At 46.5% G+C, this 18,641-nt stretch overlaps 1 protein-coding gene across 1 annotated transcript in view; it reads left to right on the top strand.

Moving 5' to 3' along the window:
• Nucleotides 1–2,260: 2,260 nt before the first annotated feature.
• The window catches only part of DNAJC22 (DnaJ heat shock protein family (Hsp40) member C22), a gene marked incomplete at its 5' end in the record, with an annotated part of 74,713 nt that continues 58,332 nt past the window's right edge, over nucleotides 2,261–18,641 (top strand). Inside the window, 7 exon segments of the mRNA XM_079937304.1 lie at nucleotides 2,261–2,404; nucleotides 2,406–2,996; nucleotides 3,000–3,050; nucleotides 3,054–3,086; nucleotides 3,090–3,110; nucleotides 4,403–4,463; nucleotides 4,466–4,571. Coding sequence (XP_079793430.1) covers nucleotides 2,261–2,404; nucleotides 2,406–2,996; nucleotides 3,000–3,050; nucleotides 3,054–3,086; nucleotides 3,090–3,110; nucleotides 4,403–4,463; nucleotides 4,466–4,571 — 1,007 coding nt within the window.

The raw sequence follows: 18,641 nt of genomic DNA, 5'->3' as shown, positions 1-18,641 counted from the left end.
GGGCGCGCGGCGGCCCGGGGGCCCAGGCGGCCTGCGTTTTCTCTCCCCCTCCCGCCGCTGCCTCTCCCACCCCTCTCCCCGCGCCCGGAGTCAGTTTGTTTGTCCAGCGGCGGCTGCCGACGCTGGAGCTATTTGCCGAGCTTAGCGCGCTGCTGCGCAGTGCCTGCCCAATTAAGTCTCATTCATTATTCAGCGCCCCCGTCCGCCCCCGCCCCCCAGCTGGCGGCTCCAGTGTCGCTTTGAGGCCCCTCCCAGCCCTGACCCCTCAGTGAGCCCTAGGGGGCAACATGGGGAGCCGCATTCCCTCGCCGGGCGGGGATAAGGACTGAAGGGGCTGGGAACGTAGGAGGGGACAGAAGCATTCGGCCGACTGCGGGGAGGCAACATGGGTGAGGCCCACCGCAACCCCAAGTCAAAGCTGGGGGACCTTGGAGATCCACGCTTTTCCTTTACAGAGGAGGAAACAGGCCCAAAGAAGCGGCCAGACTTGACCGAGGTCACGTAGCAGGGTTGGAGCCCACGACATTAAAATGAAGGCATCTTGAATCCCAGTTCTATTCCAGCATCGAGGCGTGAGGACGCAGACTATTCTCCTCGCGGGGAGGCCCTCACTCCCATCCCTTTTTGCTCCTGGTTCTCCCTCTCGCCAAAGTTAGCGACATACAGCTGATTTGGGGTTCCTGGGGGAACGGGAGGCTCCTCAGGTCTCAGGCTCAGATCTAGACGTAGTGCCCCTGACTGGCAGGCCTGGAGGCGGGGCAGTGAGGCGAACTCAGGGGGAGAGCCCCTCTCTGCAGCCTGTCCACTGGTGTGTCTGCCTTAGGGGAATTGGAAGTGGAGCCATCCAAGACAGCCTTGAACGGCAGTGGAACAGGGAGAGAGGACTGCAGCCTGCGGCGAGGGAGGAGCCACCCTCCCATTTGCGGGGGTGGAAAGGGGAGATCAAGGGCTTGTTTTTGCTTTTATAGGGGACCGCCCTGGGCTGCTTTGCCCGGGCATCTGGACTAGGTGAGTCTGGGGACCCGCCCGGCACCTCCCGTCCGCGAGCGGCAGCGCCACCTGGCGGTCGTGGTGTCGCTGTGTAGGCGCTCTCGGCCTGGAGTGGGCCCTGCGCCAGTCGGGGTGAGCCTGGGAAGGCGGAATACGCCGGGAACACCTTAAACCGAGTTTACCCGAGCGGGCGGGCGAGAGGAGCCCCAGCCTGAAAGGTGATCCCTTAGGGGCCAGGGAGGGCCTTGGGGAGGGGCCTGGCCAGGACGGCCCGACTTCCGTGACACAGCAAACACAGAAAGACAAAGTCCATTTGGATGGAAGTGGGAGCGGAAAGAGAGGGGCCATTTTGACTCTGTGGTCAGAGGAGATGACTGATCTGATGGGGTCTGGGAGCCGAGGTGCCCAGGTACCGCTGCTCACTCTGGGACTAGCGGGTGCTGGCTGGTGGTCAGGAGGCCCGCTCTGCGTAGAGGGAAGAGACTAGCAGGGGCACTTTACGTCTGGTTTGATATCCTGGGGATTCATCGGGCCGCTGTGGAGAGACTTTACAAGTTTGCCCTGGAAGGAGGTGGTTGAATTGCGGGGTGCCAGGGTCTAGGTCAAAATGTAGTTTTTCAGAGCTGGAGGGAACTCAGGACTTCTTTCAAGGTTGACTTGTGGGAGGATGTCCTGGTCTGGAGAGATGGGAGGCTGGAGAGGGGCTAAAATCTCCGCCAAGTGTGTGAGGGCAGCCACAGGCGGAGCTGGGGCCGGGTGGAGCGGGCTGTGTGGCAAGGGACTTTTAAAATGTGTAGGAACTTTCGGGAACATTGTATTCACTCCGATTCATTCCACCTCGGCCCCCGCACCCCACTGACCAGGAGGTCAGTGGTCTGAGGGAAGGTCTGAAATTTAAGCTCCTGCTTTTTATTGTCCGTGTGCTGAGTTCTCAGTTACTCAACTGAAAGCATTTCAAACGTTCTTCTCCCCTAAATTTGGAGTCACTGTGGTTGTAAAACACAGAGATGAGGTGCTAGACCTAAGGGTATGGGAGAACCACAATTTCAGGGACACTCAGGAAGATCTGGACTTGACTAATATTGGAAGGAGAGATGGTTACTGTGTGGGGACCTGGATATAATCTTATGACTGCTTTTTTCCATGCCTTAGGGTCTAAGGATAACTCTGGACCCGTGACTGCCATGATTCTCACAGATGATCCCAGATTTTGGCATTCTGAGCAATGGCAGGTACCACTGGACTTGTTCTGAGACCCTTCTCCTAGAGGATGGCCAAGGGGCTCCTGAGGACCTATGCCCTCTGGGCTGTAGGGGGCCTTGCTGGGCTCCATCACCTGTACCTTGGGTGGGACAGCCACGCACAGCTCTGGATGCCCCTGGGGGGCGGGGGGGGGGAGGGATGGCCTAGGCTGACTCTGGGAATTCTGGAAGCTCCCGAGCTTTGTTGCTCAGGCCAACAGACCCCAGCGGCAGAGGCAGAGTTCAGGAGGGGGGACACACCCTTTGAGTCCCATTCACTTTGCTGCCCAGGTGATAGTGGGCATTTATTTTGGCCTTGTGGCTCTCATTAGCCTCTCCTTCATGGGCAGCTTCTATATTGTGGGCCTCCCACTGGCAGCTGGCTTAGGGGTTTTGCTGATGGCTGCTGTTGGTAACCAGACCTCAGACTTTAAGAACACTCTAGGAGCAGCGTTTCGTACTTCCCCTATTTTCTATGGCCACCCCATAGCCATCCTGCCCACCAGCTTGGCTGCTGGCATCACAGCCCAGAAGCATCGCCTCTACAAAGCTTCAGTTGGCTCAGAGATGCTCAGTGTGCGGCTCTACTGCCTGGGCTTGGCTTACCTTGCTTTCACATGCCCGCTAGCATACAGTGCCCTCTGCAACACGGCTGCCGCCCTTAGCTATGTGGCAGAGACCCTTGGCTCCTTCTTCAGTTGGTTCAGCTTCTTCCCCCTCCGTGGGCACCTGATGGAGTCTGTCCTCCTTCTGCCTTACTGGGTCTAGAAGCTGCTGGTGGGAGATCATGGCTTCAGCAGCGGCTACTTCCAAGAGTGGTAAAAGCTCTATGAGTTTGTTCACAGTTTTCAGGATTAGAAGCGTCAGTTGGCTTACCAGGTAAGTTTTCTTCCCTCTCGTTCCTGTCTGGAATGGCTCCGGAAGTGAGGCTAAGCCTTTTTTGAAAATATAAATTTATTTATTTACTTTTGGCTGCCTTGGGTCTTCGTTGCTGTGTGCGGGCTTTCTTTAGTTGCGGTGAGCGGGGGCTACGCTTCGTTGCGGTGCGCGGGCTCCTCATTGCAGTGGCTTCTCTTGCTGCGGAGCATGGGCTCTAGGCTTGTAGGCTCAGTAGTTGTGGCTCATGGGCTCTAGAGTGCAGGCTCAGTAGTTGTGGCGCCCGGGCTTAGTTGCTCCGTGGCATGTGGGATCTTCCCAGACCAGTGCTCGAACCCGTGTCCCCTGCATTGGCAGGCGGATTCTTAACCACTGTGCCACCAGGGAAGCCCTAGGCTAAGCCTTATTGGAGCAGGTACCCGTAATGTGGAAGTCCTGATTTCATGTCTGCTGGGTCAGCCCCCGGAAGGGTGTCCTGGCTTCTTTGGGCTTCTGTGTGCAATGGGTGAAGGTTCAGAGGCTCTAACAGGGAGTGGGGAAAGATACATGTATATTATTTACTTTTTATTGAGGTATAACATATATAGAGTACAATAATTTTATATAGATACCTATGTAACCACCACTCCAATGAAGGTATGGAATATTTCTAGCACTAAGAAGTTTCGCTCATACCCCTTCCCAATCTATCCTCCTTTCCTGGGAGAAAACCTCTATTCTGACTTCTATTACCATAGATTAGTTTTGCCTATTCTTGGGCTTCATATAAATGGAATCACTCAGTGTGTACTCTTTTGTGTCTGAGTTCTTTCATTCAACATTATGTTTGTGAGATTTATTCATACTGTTGCATGGGATTATAAACTGTTTGTTTTCATTGTTGTATAGTATCCCATTGTATGAATATACCACAGTTTATCTATCCACTTTTGTCAGTGAACGTTTGGGTGGTTTCCAGTTTGGGACTATTCTGAATAAAGCTGTTATAAACATTCTTGTACATGTCTTTGGTGGACATATATGCTTATTTCTCTTGCAAGGAGGAGATCTTGTCAGGGATGCCAAGTTCCAGGTTGGAAAATGAGCATCTGTGATTAAAAGCGAATCCTGGTTCTTGCCATGAGATCCAGAGGTTGTCCATGTTTCAAAAGGCTGGAATTCTAATCTGAGGTTCTGTGCCTTTCCCACCAGCAAGTGGAAGCCAATTCCAGCCTGATTTAGGAAGGGAACAAGGAGAGGCTCAGGAGCCCTGACAACTTATGAGGTTCTAATTTGTTAGCTTGTGTCTCCCTAAGGTTTTGGGTCTCTCAGAAGGGGCAACAAATGAAGAAATACATTGCAGATACCTGGAGCTCGTGAAGACCACAATTGGCACCAGGTGGAGGAAGCTCAGAGGCACTTTCTGGAGATCCAGGCTGCGTATGAAGTCCTGAGTCAGCCCAGGAAGCCAAGGGGATCCTGCAGGTGAGAAGAAACTTCCCTTTGAGGATGGACTCTTCCTGGCACAGCTGAGCAGCTTGTCCCAGCCCAGCTTTGCCCACATGAGGCATCCCAACAGTGTTTAAGAAGCTGTCACTTGCAGTGGAGATGAGAAAACCTTAAAGGGGTGAGAAAGCTTTTGTGGTAGAAGAATGTGTTTATGTTTTGAATTTCTGAATTCTTGGCTATCGTATTCCTGATTATTTTTTCTTAAAATGAGATAATGCAATGATAGACATATTATAAAACCAATAAAATATCTTTTAGAGTCTATACCACATTATTTCACCCCTGGTACATTGATGGATGATGGAGGAAGTTTACTTAACAATTTTTTTTTTTTAATGTGCAAAGCACTGAGTTAGGTGATTGAAGAAAAATATAAGGGTTCTAATATTTCACAAGGTGTCCTGTGACAAGAGGGATTTGATCTATTCTGTGGGCTACCAAGGGGTAAGACTGGGGTTAAGTTTCAAAATTTCAGAAAAAGATTTTAATTCCATTTATAGGAGAACTTCCTAGGAGCTATACTTTTCCCAAGAAGGAACAAGCTGCTATGGGGTAGGGGGGTAGGGTGTAATCCCCCTATCACAGACTCTTCTGCTTGGTGTATTGTGGAGAGCCCTCAAACTTTACACAGGTGGTTCGACTGGCTGAATTGTCAGGTCTTCCTGAAACTTGGGATTTGATTCTGAGCTACACACCTTGCTCCCTCGTTGTTTACAGTCCATTGGGGGATCATAACACAGGTACACAGATATCAAAGTCTGCCCCATTCAGTGTTCTGAACTGTGTCCTAAGAGGTGTAAATAGAATGCATTAGAAAATTGCAGAAGGAACAGATGACACTGTTTTATGGGGACTCATGGGAAAATGCATGATTTTATATCTCATATGGCTTTATGGGGACTTTGGGGAAACCCTAGGGAACCAACAACTTGAGAATCTCAAGGGGGCCTTATTTAATTCCCAAGTGTGGAAGGAACAGCCCAAGATGCCTCAGTTTGCAGAGGAAGACTGGAGACCAGGAACACGATGTTAAAATTATGTACACTTACTCCAGCTTTCTTGCTTTTCTTTATTTGTGTGTACAACACTCAGTCCTTTTCTTTTTTCTGGAAGTTAACTCTGAGTGGTATATGTATTCTTTTTAAAATTTATTTTATTTGTTTATTTATTGGCTGCGTTGGGTCTTCGTTGCTGTGCGTGGGCTTTCTCTAGTTGTGGCGAGCGGGGGCTACTCTTCGTTGTGGTGCGCAGGCTTCTCATTGCGGTGGCTTCTCTTGTTCGGGAGCACGCACTCTAGGTGCGCGGGCTTCAGTAGTTGTGGCACGCGGCTCAGTAGTTGTGGCTCACAGATTCTAGAGCGCAGGCTCAGTAGCTGTGGCGCACGGGCTTAGTTGCTCCACGGCATGTGGGATCTTCCCGGACCAGGGCTCGAACCCGTGTCCCCTACCTTGGCAGGCAGATTCTGGACCACTGCACCACCAGGGAAGCCCCGGTATATGTATTCTTAAAAAGTAAAATTATTTTGGCTAGTTTTCCCTACTGATTAAAAAAAAATGGTCAGGTCAATTGAGAGGAATGAAATTTGTAGATGTGTTTTTTTTGCATCCATATATAAAAAAAAATTTGCCAATGAATTTATATACCATGATTTTAAGACCAAATTAGGGACTTCCCTGGAGGTCCAGTGATGAAGACTCCACGCTCCCGATGGAGGGGGCCCTGGTTTGATCCCTGGTCCGGGAGCTAGATCCTGCATGCCGCAATCCCGGTGCAGCCAAAAAAAAAAAAAAAACAAATTAACTTTCACACTTCTTTTTTTTACTATTAATTTACTCAAATGTTTCATCATATCAAGTTATTTTTGTTTTTTTGTCAGTATTTTTAAATTGAAGTATAGTTAATTTACAATGTCACACCTTTTTAAAGTCAGAAATTGATATACATTTCCTTTGAAGAACATAATTTGTCAAATTATCATGTGGCATTTTCATAGGCTATTAATTAGTAATTTATTAACATGTTATGTAGTACTACATCTGCAAAATGTAAATATATTAAAAACAGTCTATAAGGAAAAAGAAACAAAAGAGTGATTGAGGTTTTACTTGATTTGGAAAATTATTTTACTGTCCTCAAATTTTCTTACGAGTTTTTGTTATAAAAATATATTTTAATTTATTCAAACAGGAACTATTGATGAGCAGTTTCTATTTTTTCAACATGAGCAACGCTACAATGAATATCTTTAAATATGTGTATTGGTGCTTTTTGTTTTTCTAAGGCTAGATTCCAATAAGTGATAATGCAGGGTCAAACAGAATGTATGCTTTACATTTTGATTGATACTGTATCAGGTTACTTTTGGAAAAGACTGTAAACAAGCTACACTTCCACCAGCAGTACAAGTGGGCCTTTCTTTGTAACCGGTATGGACTGTTATCTTTCTTTTAATTTTTTGCCAACATGATGGGTGAGAAATAGTATCTGATGACTTCAGTTTGCCTTTCCCTGACTCCAAGTAAAGTTCAGCATCTTTCCAAATGTTTATTGGGCCCTTGCATTTCCTCTTCAGTGAATTGCCTGATAATTTCATCTACCTTTTTTTTTTTTTTAATTGTGTTCCTGTTTGTCTCTGTGAAATCTATTTTCTTGGTATCCTTGCTTGTTAGGAACCTTAGCCCTTCATCGTATGTGTTGGAGATATTTTCCCCCAGTTTATGGATGGTCTTTTGACTTTAAGCTTGGGTTTTAGAGTCAGGAGGATTAGGATTAGGATTTGAATCTGGTTCCATGATTTTTTAGCTCTGTGATCTTGGGTTTCTTTAGCCTCTTAGAGCCTTAGTTTCCTCTAAAATTGAGATAATAGTACGTACTTTTAAAGAGTTGCTGTAATATAGAAGCTAGCACATGTAGAGTAAGCAAATATAACTAGTAGTTCCCTTTCAAACTCTTTTCAGCCTATGTAAGGAAATAGTGCTTGAGTGTCTAGTGAGTTACTGGTATAGAATGAAGGTTCTACCTGTAAGGATGAATTTTCCTAGAGTGTATTAGTGTATTTTGTATTAAAAAAAGGTCCTCTTGGCTTCCTGTAAATCTGTGTATGAATGCTTGCAAATAATGGTTAGAAAGAAATAAATAGGAATGATGGATTGTATTGTGATGGTAGGGTTACAAGTGTTCCCCTCCCCTTCTCTAGACTCTCTAGTTTTATAATTAAGAAAATTCCAGGACTTCCGTGGTGGTCCACTGGTTAAGACTCTGCGCTTCCACTGCAGGGGGCATGGTTCGATCCTGGTCGGGGAGCTAAGATCCAAAATGCCTCACGGTGCAGCAAAAAAAAAAAAAAAAGAAATTTCCAGTCTTTCTTAGCTGTTTATGGGGAACCAGGGAAGTGGTTTGGGTTTGGTCATTCTCGGACTATCATTTTAAAATGGGGCGGAGCTCCTCTGGGCCAGTGATTATAGCAGAAGGCCTCAGAATGCAGCAACTCTGAGGGTAAGATGAATTTAATGGGAAGGAGATGGGGAACTGCTTGTAAGATGGCCCTTTTTACCTGCAGATTCTCCTTGCAGAATTCTTGTCATCCTTTGACAGATTCATTTCAATTAGGGAGGCTGTTCCCTGACATCTGGAGTCTCAGTCCTTCTATGCTGAAAAGCAGGGGTATTTATAGTTTATGAAACGCTGCAGCATAGGTCTGCTGCCCAACTCTTACCCCCATTGGTCACTTCAGTGTGGATTGGTATGAAGCTTTCCATAGGAGAGAGTTTGTGGGTGTGGGCTGGGTTACTACGTAAGAAGTGAGAAAGAGGTTAAAGAATGTTTACCTCTTAGTAGGAAAGACTGTTTGATTAAACCATCTTTGGATTTCATCTTCCCTCTTGTCCTGGCCTGTGAGCAGGTACTGAAATTGAGTGCTTCCCAGGATTAGGCTACCTACCCACCCCCAGAGGACATGTAATAGCCAGTGGTGTAGCCCAGCCATTTTTTGAAAACAAAGAAATGGCACAAATCATATGAATTTAGAACTTTTGGAAGGAAATTCTGCTTTGCTACCAGCCCTAGAATATTATAATCACTAAGACTTTTCTGGGAATGTGCTTCCTAAAGGACCTGACATAGTGAAAATCAGCTGAAAGCAGAAATTCACTATAATATAATTATTTTTAAAAAACGAACTAAGATATTAGCAAGTGAGAGGTCTTCCTTATTCTCTACCTGGGTTGATGTAATGAAATCCAATGATGCTGTACTCTCCCACTCCCACGAATAAAAAGTGTATAGACCCTTTAAAGAGTTGGAAGGGAACTGAGAAGGCCTCTACCCCAAGTACCTATCCATAGCAGGATCTTGAGAATAACCTGCCTCAGAGATGACCAATTCTGGCTTTTGATTTAATTGGAAATCCTCTACCTGTCCCACCTTTTGGACATCCTTAACTGTTGTTCTTTTATTAGACTGAAATTTGCTTCCCTGAAATTTCTTTCTAGATCTGCCATCTCTCTCTCTCTCTCTCTTATTATTATTATTTTGGCTACGTCACGCCGCTTACTGAATCTTAGTTCCCCGACAAGGGATCGAACCAGGGCCCATGGCAGTGAAAGTGCCGAGTCCTAACCACTGGACCGCCAGGGAATTCCCTAGATCTGCCACGTCTTGCTGCAAAGAACAAAAACCAACAAAAAACCCATTCTTGATAAGAACCTGCCCTTCACCTCATATCCTTCTAAAGCTTTCCTTTTCTAGATTAAACATTGCCTTGTTTAAGGAAGCATTGTAATTTGGTAGAAAGAGGATGGGTGGAGAAGTGATGGGGGTGGGGGGGGTTTGCTTCTGCCTCTTGCGTGAACAGCCTGCTGACTTCGAGGAGCCACTTCACCACTCTGGGCCTCAGTTTTTTCCTTGTAAGGTGAGGAAATTGGACTTAGATGACCTTTAAGATTGCTTTCCACACTGGATTTTGGGTTTCTAACTGTTCGACTGAAGCTTGTGAGAAATGGTTTGGTTTTTCATCTCTCTGCCCTCTTGTGGACACTGTCTTGGGAAGAAAATAAAATATTTAATTGCTCAAAGAACAATATAATGGCCACCCCCCTATCAAAAATTCACCTGTATCAAACTTTCAGTTTTCATTTATTCATGATGTCTTTTAGTCCTCATCCATAAATGTACATATCATATCAGGAATATAATTTTATAGTTTTTTCTCCTCCCTGAATCATAAGCATCATAAGCATTTATATATATTACTAGGAAGACTTCATATATATATATATATATATATATTTTACTGAGATATAATTCACATCACGTAAAATTTACCCTTTGAAAGTAAAAAGTTAAGTGGTTTTTAGTATATTCATGAGGTTGTACAACCATCAACCTTAACTGCAGAATATTTTTACCACCCCAGAAAGAAACCCCATACATAGGGACAATCATTCTCCATTCTCTCCTTGCCCCCATCCCCTGGCAACTATGAATCTACTTTCTGTCTCTATAGATTTGTCTATTCTAGACATTTTATATAAATGGAATCATAAATGTCTGCTTTTCTGTCTGGCTTCTTTCACTTAGCATAATATTTTCAGGATTCATCCATGTTGTAGTACGCATTATTATTAAATATTTTTAATTTTTTTCAAATAACATAATTATACTGAAATGCTGTATAATATTACCTTCTTGGGAGACATTTAAGCTATATATACACACAAATATACACACACACCCACATATATATATTTGTTGTTATAAAGAATGCTGCATCGATATTTTCATGCTTCTAATTCATCTAGTCTCTTGAATTATTTCAGAATAAATTCCCATGCGTGGGATTACTGGGTCAAAGGGTATGAACATTTTTATGACTGTTGTCAATATTGCTCTTAAATTGTGGTGCCCAGAACTAAATGCAATTCTCAGATGTGTTCAGACAGAACAGGGTTCTGTGGAGCTATTAAGTTCTCAAGGTCTGGACAATATATCATCCTTTAAATCAAGCAGTCTAAGAATTTCTTAGCTTGTTTTTTGAGGGGGTGGTTTGCTCATGGAGCTTATAGCCAACTAAGGCCCTTAGGTCTTTTCCTAGGCTCTGTGTCTTCAAGCTGCGTTTGCACCTACTCTAGGACCTAGGAGGCTTTTGAGGACTCCCTGGATGGAATTTCTTTCTTTCTTTCTTTGTTTTCTTTTTTCTTTAGCAGTGGGTGGTCCTAACAAGCTAGCAGGAGGTCTAGGTTTACTGCAGTCTTAGCTGAGAACTGCAGGTGGCGCCTGAAGGCTGTCACAAGGGTAAAATATGTCCACTTTTTTTTAGAATCTGGTAGTGGTACCTCCTTAGTTGGTTCATTACCAGAGTTCAGTCCCTTCCTTTTGTTGGGAAGGTGAGAGAAACTGTGAAGTTGTCTTTGGGTGTTATTCAGGTCAAACTCCAAATGAAGTGTGTTTTCTAGATGTCATTTGATCTCCCCAGAAACTCTGGTGAAATCTCATGTTAGAGCTTTGCTTGAACACAAATTTCATGCCAGTTCACACCCTGAGAAGCTGCTTTTTTGGTTTCTCTTCATGTTCCTTGCCATCTTTTTCTCTTAGTCATTCCAAGGGATTGAAACTTGTTCAACTAACTGGTTTTGTTTGTTTGTTTTGCTAAGATGGGTTTTGAACAACAAATGCAGAATATTTACATAGGGTTCCAGCTAGATGCGGTTTCATTTCTTTCCTTCTTTGGCTGTGTCGGTCTTAGGTGCAGCACGTGGGATCTTCGTTGCTGCGCACAGGCTTCTCTCTAGTTGTGGCACGCAGGCTCTAGAGCATTACAGGCTTCGTTGCCCCACGGCGTGTGGGATCTTAGTTCCCAGACCAGGGATAGAATCTGCGTCCCCTGCATTGGTAGGCAGATTCTTAACCACTGGACCACCAGGGAGGTCCCCCCCCTTTTTTTTTTAATGACTTTAGTCAATGTCAATTTTTTTGGTTAATATTTATTTATTTATTTTCCTTACTTTTTTGGCTGCATCGGGTCTTAGTTGCAGGACGTGGGATCTTCCTTGAGGCATGCAGGATTTTTCCTTGCGGCACGTGGACTTTTTGTTGTGGTGCTCAGGCTTTTCTCTAGTTGTGGCATGTGGATTTTCTCTCTCTAGTTGTGGCACGCAGGCTTCAGGTCGCGTGGGCTCTGTAGTTTGCGGCACGCAGGCTCTCTCGTTGAGGCACGAGAGCTTAGTTGCCCCGGGGCATGTGCGATGTTAGTTCCCTGACCAGTGATCGAACCCGCGTCCCCTGCATTGGAAGGTGGATTCTTTACCACTGGACCACCAGGGAAGACCCGAGGTTTCATTTCAATAGTTTGTTCCTTTCTTCCTTTTCCTTTTCCTTTTCTTCCCAATTCTCTTCTTTCTCTCCACCTCTCATCCATCTGCTTACTTGCAAACTATTATAACTTTCAGCAAGACCTTGGATTTTCTAGATTTAAACCTCAGTGATAAGTTTCAATAGAATAGAGAAGTGCCCTGTGTGGGAAAGTTGGAAGGGAATGATTTTAACCCATTCTGGCCAGACCTTAGGTCCATTTCTGGGCTAAGAAAGGCTGTGGGGAACATTCTCTGCTGTGCAGTGACTAAATTAGCATGAGAGCCTGGCTTCCAAGCATCACTTAAAGGGGCATTTTCCTTACCATCAGGAGGTCAGGCACCTTTCAAATGATTTAGTATCAGGAAAGGAATGGGGAGGGTATAGAGGAAATATAGATGTCTTCTATTCATATATTTCCCAATCACAGATCTGAGGGCCAGTGAGGCTCATGTTACTCCCCCACCTCTCCTTCCTACCCATAACCGCCAGTTTGGACTTGGCTTCTGTTGCTACTTTCTCGTTTTCATTCCTGGGGTCCACAACAGAGAGTGTAAGTTTACTGCTTTTCTGTGTAATTTGGGTTGGAAAGCACTCGCTCATTTTATATTAAGTGACTGGGAACTCTGCCTCTTAGCAGGTGATTTTTCTTGTACAGCCAAGAGACTGATCATTTCAGACCCATCTCCCTTCAAACTCTAATTCTTTTCCAGCAGTGTGTTTTTTGTTCTCATGTTTATGTCTTTGCTGATGTCACTCTTCTTTTCTATAATCCTTTTTCCCCTCTGCTAATCCAAATCTTTACACTTCTTTTATGATCCAGCTTAAGGTTTATCCCTAAGTGATGCCTTTGCTGATTAAGTCCATCCCCAGTAATCTTTCCTCCTTGAATTCCTTCAGCAGTCTTGTCCAGTTTGTACCATTCTATCAAGCATTTTCTTACATGTTGCAATATAATCATTCTCTATCTCACGTTTTTAAGTCTTGTCTCCTTGACTATACCAAAGGCCCTTGACAGCAGGACTGTCTTCTCTCAATGCAAATAACAGGACATTTACTAAATATGGTAAATTGCTACTTAAGAGAGTCCAGGTTTTTTGAGCATGAGCCACCCGTTTCTTTGCTTGGCCTTGCAATAAACCTTTCCTCCAAAAACCAAACAAACAAAACCCCCCTGCTATTTAACAATTTAGAGCCTCGGTTTCCTCATTTGTTAAATGAGGACAATGATGCTTGCATCACAGGGTTGTTGAGACATTCAAATGAGATGTGTTGAGGGCACTTTCTAAACCATAAAACATTTTACAGAGGGTGGCATTATCACTTTAAAAAGTGGTGACAGACTGTATAAGTGAAAGAGCATGCTGAAATTCCATGCATGAACTTTCAGTAAAGCAGTATTAGTTATAAATCTCACACATAGAAACAAATTCAATTTCAAGTTTTTAATGAACCTGCAAGGCACTTTCACTGAACTGAGTGTTTCAAATCTGAGTTTTGGTTCTGACATTGCCACTAATTTCATGATTTAACAATTCAACCTTTGACAATTTAAGGCCTTTTGCAGCTCTAAACATCTGATGCACAACTGAATTTGGGTATGTTACCCATGTCTTTGAACCTCAGTTTTGTTATCTATAAAATGGGAAATTACAACCTAATCAAACCCCCCTTTTTTTTTTTTTTTTTTTTTTGCGGTACGTGGGCCTCTCACTGTTGGGGCCTCTCCCGCTGTGGAACACAGGCTCTGGACGCACAGGCTCAGCGGCCATGGCTCACGGGCCCAGCCGCTCTGCGGCATGTGGGATCTTCCCAGACCGGGGCACGAACCTGTGTCCCCTGCATCGGCAGGCGGACTCTCAACCACTGAGCCACCAGGGAAGCCCCAGGGAAGCCCCAGGGAAGCCCCATCAAACCCCTTTAATAAAACTTTATAAAGTGGCTGTTCAAAGAAACATTAATCCTGCACAAAAAGTTTCCTTGGGGGAAAGCTGCACACTATATACTACATTCCCTTCAATATTTTTTAAAATTAATTTAAAATTAATTAATTATTATTATTTTTTGCTGCGTTGGGTCTTCGTTGCTGCACGCGGACTTTCTCTAGTTGCAGAGAGCAGGGGCTACTCTTTGTTGCGGTGTGTGGGCTTCTCATTGAGGTGGCTTCTCTTGTTGCAGAGCACGGGCCCTAGGCCCACAGGCTTCAGTAGTTGCGGCACGTGGGCTCAGTAGTTGTGGCTCTGGGCTCTAGAGCGCAGGCTCAGTAGCTGTGGCGCACAGGCTTAGGTGCTCTGTGGCATGTGGAATCTTCCTGGACCAGGGATCGAACCTGTGTCCACTGAATTGGCAGGCGGATTCTTAACCACTGCGCCACCAGGGAAGTCCCTCCCTTCAATATTAACAATGCACATTATCATGTTAAATGCTCTGGGAAGTAAACCAATTTATTTTTATTTTACCCAGTATTTCCCAAACTTACTTGGACCTGGAATAGTTTTTTCAGATAACATCTATTCAGCATCCCATGAAACTAAATTTCTAAGACACACAGTGTGGACTGCCAGCATCAATATTCTTAGGTATCAGAGGTAGTCCAAGCAAAGGGAAAAGTACACCCTTATGAGGTATTCTCTGCTGGTCTTCATGCTTGTTGTGGTTTGCAGCTTCACCTTTAGTCAACAGAGACTTTAACTTCAGCCTCTTTTTTGTCCCCTAATAAAAACATGGAATCTGACAATCCATCACTTAAGATACAAAATATCAACTCAAAGAAAAACATGATAAAAGTTCTGATCTCCAGAATCTATTTGAAAATATTTTAAATTAGGTCGTGTTAATTTCTGCAGAATATATCTGCCAAGGTGACGACTGTGTCATGACTTACCTTTAGTTCTAATTTTGCCTCAGTCATTAGGTAACCTGGGATAAATCAATGCCCTTAAGCCAAACTAAGACACATGGATGTTATTTCTAAATAGTCTTCTGTTGTAATCCATAGCAGTTACTCTAATCATTTCAAAAATTTGGTTGTTTTTGTGTTTTCTTCAGAGTAGGTCACAGTATTATATGTTGAATTTATTACAGCATTTCTTTTCCTCCAATATAATTTATAGGCAGCTTTAAAACAATTTGCCACTATTTTTTTTTTTTTTTTTTTTGCAGTACGCGGGCCTCTCACAGCCGCGGCCTCTCCCATTGCGGAGCACAGGCTCCGGACGCGCAGGCCCAGCGGCCATGGCCCACGGACCCAGCCGCTCCGCGGCATGCGGGATCCTCCCGGACCGGGGCACGAACCCGTGGCCCCTGCATCGGCAGGCGGACTCCCAACCACTGCGCCACCAGGGAAGCCCCCAATTTGCCACTATTTTAAATGCTTACTTTGTTTTATTGTGAAGTATAGCATATAAAATGGAAAATGTGTATGTAGTATAAAGAACAATGATAAAAATAATCTTTATAGCTCAGGTTAAAAAGGCATTTTTGAAACATTTGCTCAATGTCCTTTTAGAGAGGTTGAGTGCTGCTTGGAGAAAGGGCGAAGGTGGACCATGATTGCAGTACCCCTCTTGCAAATTCCATTCAACAAAACATATGCTCTGTGTGACCCACCCTTCTCGGAGGGCCACTGTTTCTTGAGTAAAATCCTTGTGAAGAGTCTACCCTTACTGTCAGCCCAGGGACTTAGCAAACTGTTCCTCTCAACAACACTCAGAACTCTCTCTTAGAGGAGATATGATTCCATCTCATTCGATTTCCAGTGATGTTTTGACAGCTCTTATAGATCTGACCTAGGCATGTTCCTTTATCCACCTCCCTTCTTTTTGAGTGGCATATCCACATACAAAAATTCTCTCCCATTAGATCAGGGACTCTCTTAGGAAAGGCGTTATGTCTTTCCTAATAGACTGTAAGGTTTCCAAAAGTGGGGATTTAATTTTCCTCCCAAAGAAGAAACTATTGGCTTGGCAAGCAGCATCAGGCCCTCTAATGAAGGCGTTCCCCAAGTGACTTTTGGTAGGTGAAACCAGTTATGGAATAAGATCTTGGATCCTATTGGTTCAGGCCCCATTCTTTAGTATGAAGTTTTCTATTAACCAGGGTAATATTATCCCATTCCTACACTGTATGTTCCTATACTACCTTGCACTTTTCTGTTTCAGCACTTATCACATGTTATAGTTAATTATTTACTAGCTTTTATCCTCCATTACAACTGGATACTCTCCTTGAGGATAATGATCTAGTTTTGTGTTTTTTCTTAATTTTATTTATTTATTTTTGGCTGTATTGGGTCTTCGTTGCTGCACGTGGGCTTTCTCTAGTTGCGGGGGCTACTCTTCGTTGCGGTGTGCAGGCTTCTCATTGTGGTGGCTTCTCTTGTTGGGGAGCACGGGCTCTAGGCACAAGGGCTTCAGTAGTTGTGGCGCACGGGCTTAGTTGCTCCGCAGCATGTGGGATCTTCCCGGACCAGGGCTCGAACCCGTGTCCCCTACCTTGGCAGGCAGATTCTGAACCACTGTACCACCAGGGAAGCCCAATGATCTACTTTTATTCTTTGTAAGTGACCCACACCTAGAACAATGCCTCCCACTCACTGGGTGGTCAATTTAGTAAATGAAGAGAGAGCAGGTATTTGGATGGTTTTCTTCTATTTGAATCTTTGAAAGAAGATTCAATAGTAAGGAACACATGGTGTAGTGCCCTAACTAGTTGGATGACCTAGTCTTCTGTTTCTTTAGATCTGTAAATGATATATGGTTGTATTAGGTTAGGCATTATTAACCAGGGGCCAGTGGGCTCCAGAGGATTTTTGACCCTTCCACTCCATGCGAGGTTAAAAACCAAAGGACCAGATGACTTTGTAGAGATGTACTAGTACTGCAACTCCAACAACAAACCTGTGGAAACCAAAACTACATTGTGACTGTGGTGTCTGTACACACTCATATATACTCTCTGGCTTGTTGTTGGTGCCTGTCCAGAGCCCCTTATGCTTTGGCTTCAAAAGATAAGAACATGGGGACAGATTCTGATTAACCTTTTCACTGCTGATTGTCTAAATGCCCAGCCTCTAGCCACTCCCAACAGATCGCTGACCAGTTGGCAGTGGGGTGAGTGCTTCATACATGGAGGACACTGGCTGGAAAGGCGCGCAAATATTAGAGATGGTTCTGGCCCCGCCCGGGGTGCTTGGGAATCTAACCACGAAGACAGAAGCGTATTTAACAGAAAGATTCGGGCAATGTGACCACAGCCGCGTAGGGGGATGCAGACAACTTAGTATGCCAGAAAACCGACGCAGAAATGGACTTGGGCAGTGTGCCTGGCGGACTAGGCTGAGAACCCTCAAGTTACTCCCGAATTTATCTTGTGCCGGGCCTGGGAGGCGCATCCTCCCGCCACCACTCCGCATCTGCCTCTATGGATTCCCAGGAGGCTGAGCGGCTGCGAAGTCCGGACGTCCGGGCGTTTTCCGCAGCTGGTGGCTCTGAAATGGACTTTTGGAGTAAAACTTGGGTCGGGAAGGAGGCAAAGTGGAAAATGGTGTTAAGTCGTCGGGGCGGAGTCGTAGTGCCGAAATGGACAGCAGCCTGGGAGACAGAATCCCGACCGGGACCTAGTGAGAAAAGCCCCTCAGAAAGGTTCCCCTCCAGGCGTCTGCCTTCGGCAACCTCCGGGGGAGTTTCGGCTCTTTCCGGCAGTTCCAGCTCGGGCCCTCCACTCCTAACGCGCGCTGTCTCCCCTCCCCACGCCGCCCAGCTCCTTCTGGGCACTGGCCATTCTGCACGCGGGCGCGAGCTCGTGTCCCACCCGTCCCCACTTCCATCTAGTTGGTTCCCGACCCACTCTTCCAGCCCCTTCCCTTTGTCGTTCTTCCCAATCCCCAGCGACGCCTGCGCTCCCTGAACTCGGGCGCGCGATCTGGCGGGCGGTGCGAGGTGCAAGGGACCCGGTCACGATAGGAGCGGCAACCCGACGGACTGGAGGCGCCCTCAGACCCCGCACCTCTCCGCGCGCAGATCCCCGGCTCGCGGGCCGCCTCGCGCCCAGGCCTCGCTCGCGCGCCCGTTGGCTGCAATGGCCTCGAGCTCGGCGCGCCGGGGTCGCGCCGGCGCGAGCACGCGCCCTGTGCGCTGGCTGGCTGGCGCGCACGCGCCCGAGTGGGCTGCAGGGCGGGGCGAAGAGCTCGAGCTCCGGCGAGGTCGGTGTGGATCGGCTGGCCCTCCGGGCCTGAGCCGTGGCTGCGATTCCCAGCCCGCCGCCCGGCAGAGGAGGAAAGAGAGGAAAGGGGCGGTTGGGGCGGGGCGGCGTCCGGCTCCGGGAGAGCTGGGGGAGGAGCGCGGCGGCTACGGCGGCGGCTCTAGAAGAGGAGGAGGCGGCGGCGGAGGAGCTCCTTTCCTCTTCTCAGACCCGGGAGCGTCCCGGACGCAGAGCCGGAACTGGGGGACACGGCGACTGCGGGGGCCTGGGGTAGGTGAGGCTGAGGGTGCTGGGTGGAGGAGTTGGTGGGGGATGAAGCGGGGCACAGAGGTGCAGAGAGCGGGCTTGAGGGAAGGCACAGGGGGAGGGGGCAGTTGGTGGGGGTTGGGGTACCGAGAGGAGGGGGACGTGAACCCTTTGGAACCTGGAGTGCCCAGATGGTGAAAGGTTTCTGTGGTCAGTGGGGCGGGCCGAAGCACACGGGTCCGAGTTGGGGGG

This window comes from Stenella coeruleoalba, assembly GCF_951394435.1.
Source record: "Stenella coeruleoalba genome assembly, chromosome: 11".
NCBI lineage: Eukaryota > Metazoa > Chordata > Mammalia > Artiodactyla > Delphinidae > Stenella > Stenella coeruleoalba.
The sequence above is the reverse complement of the archived record's forward strand: the minus strand, read 5'-3'. Positions and strand labels throughout refer to the sequence as shown.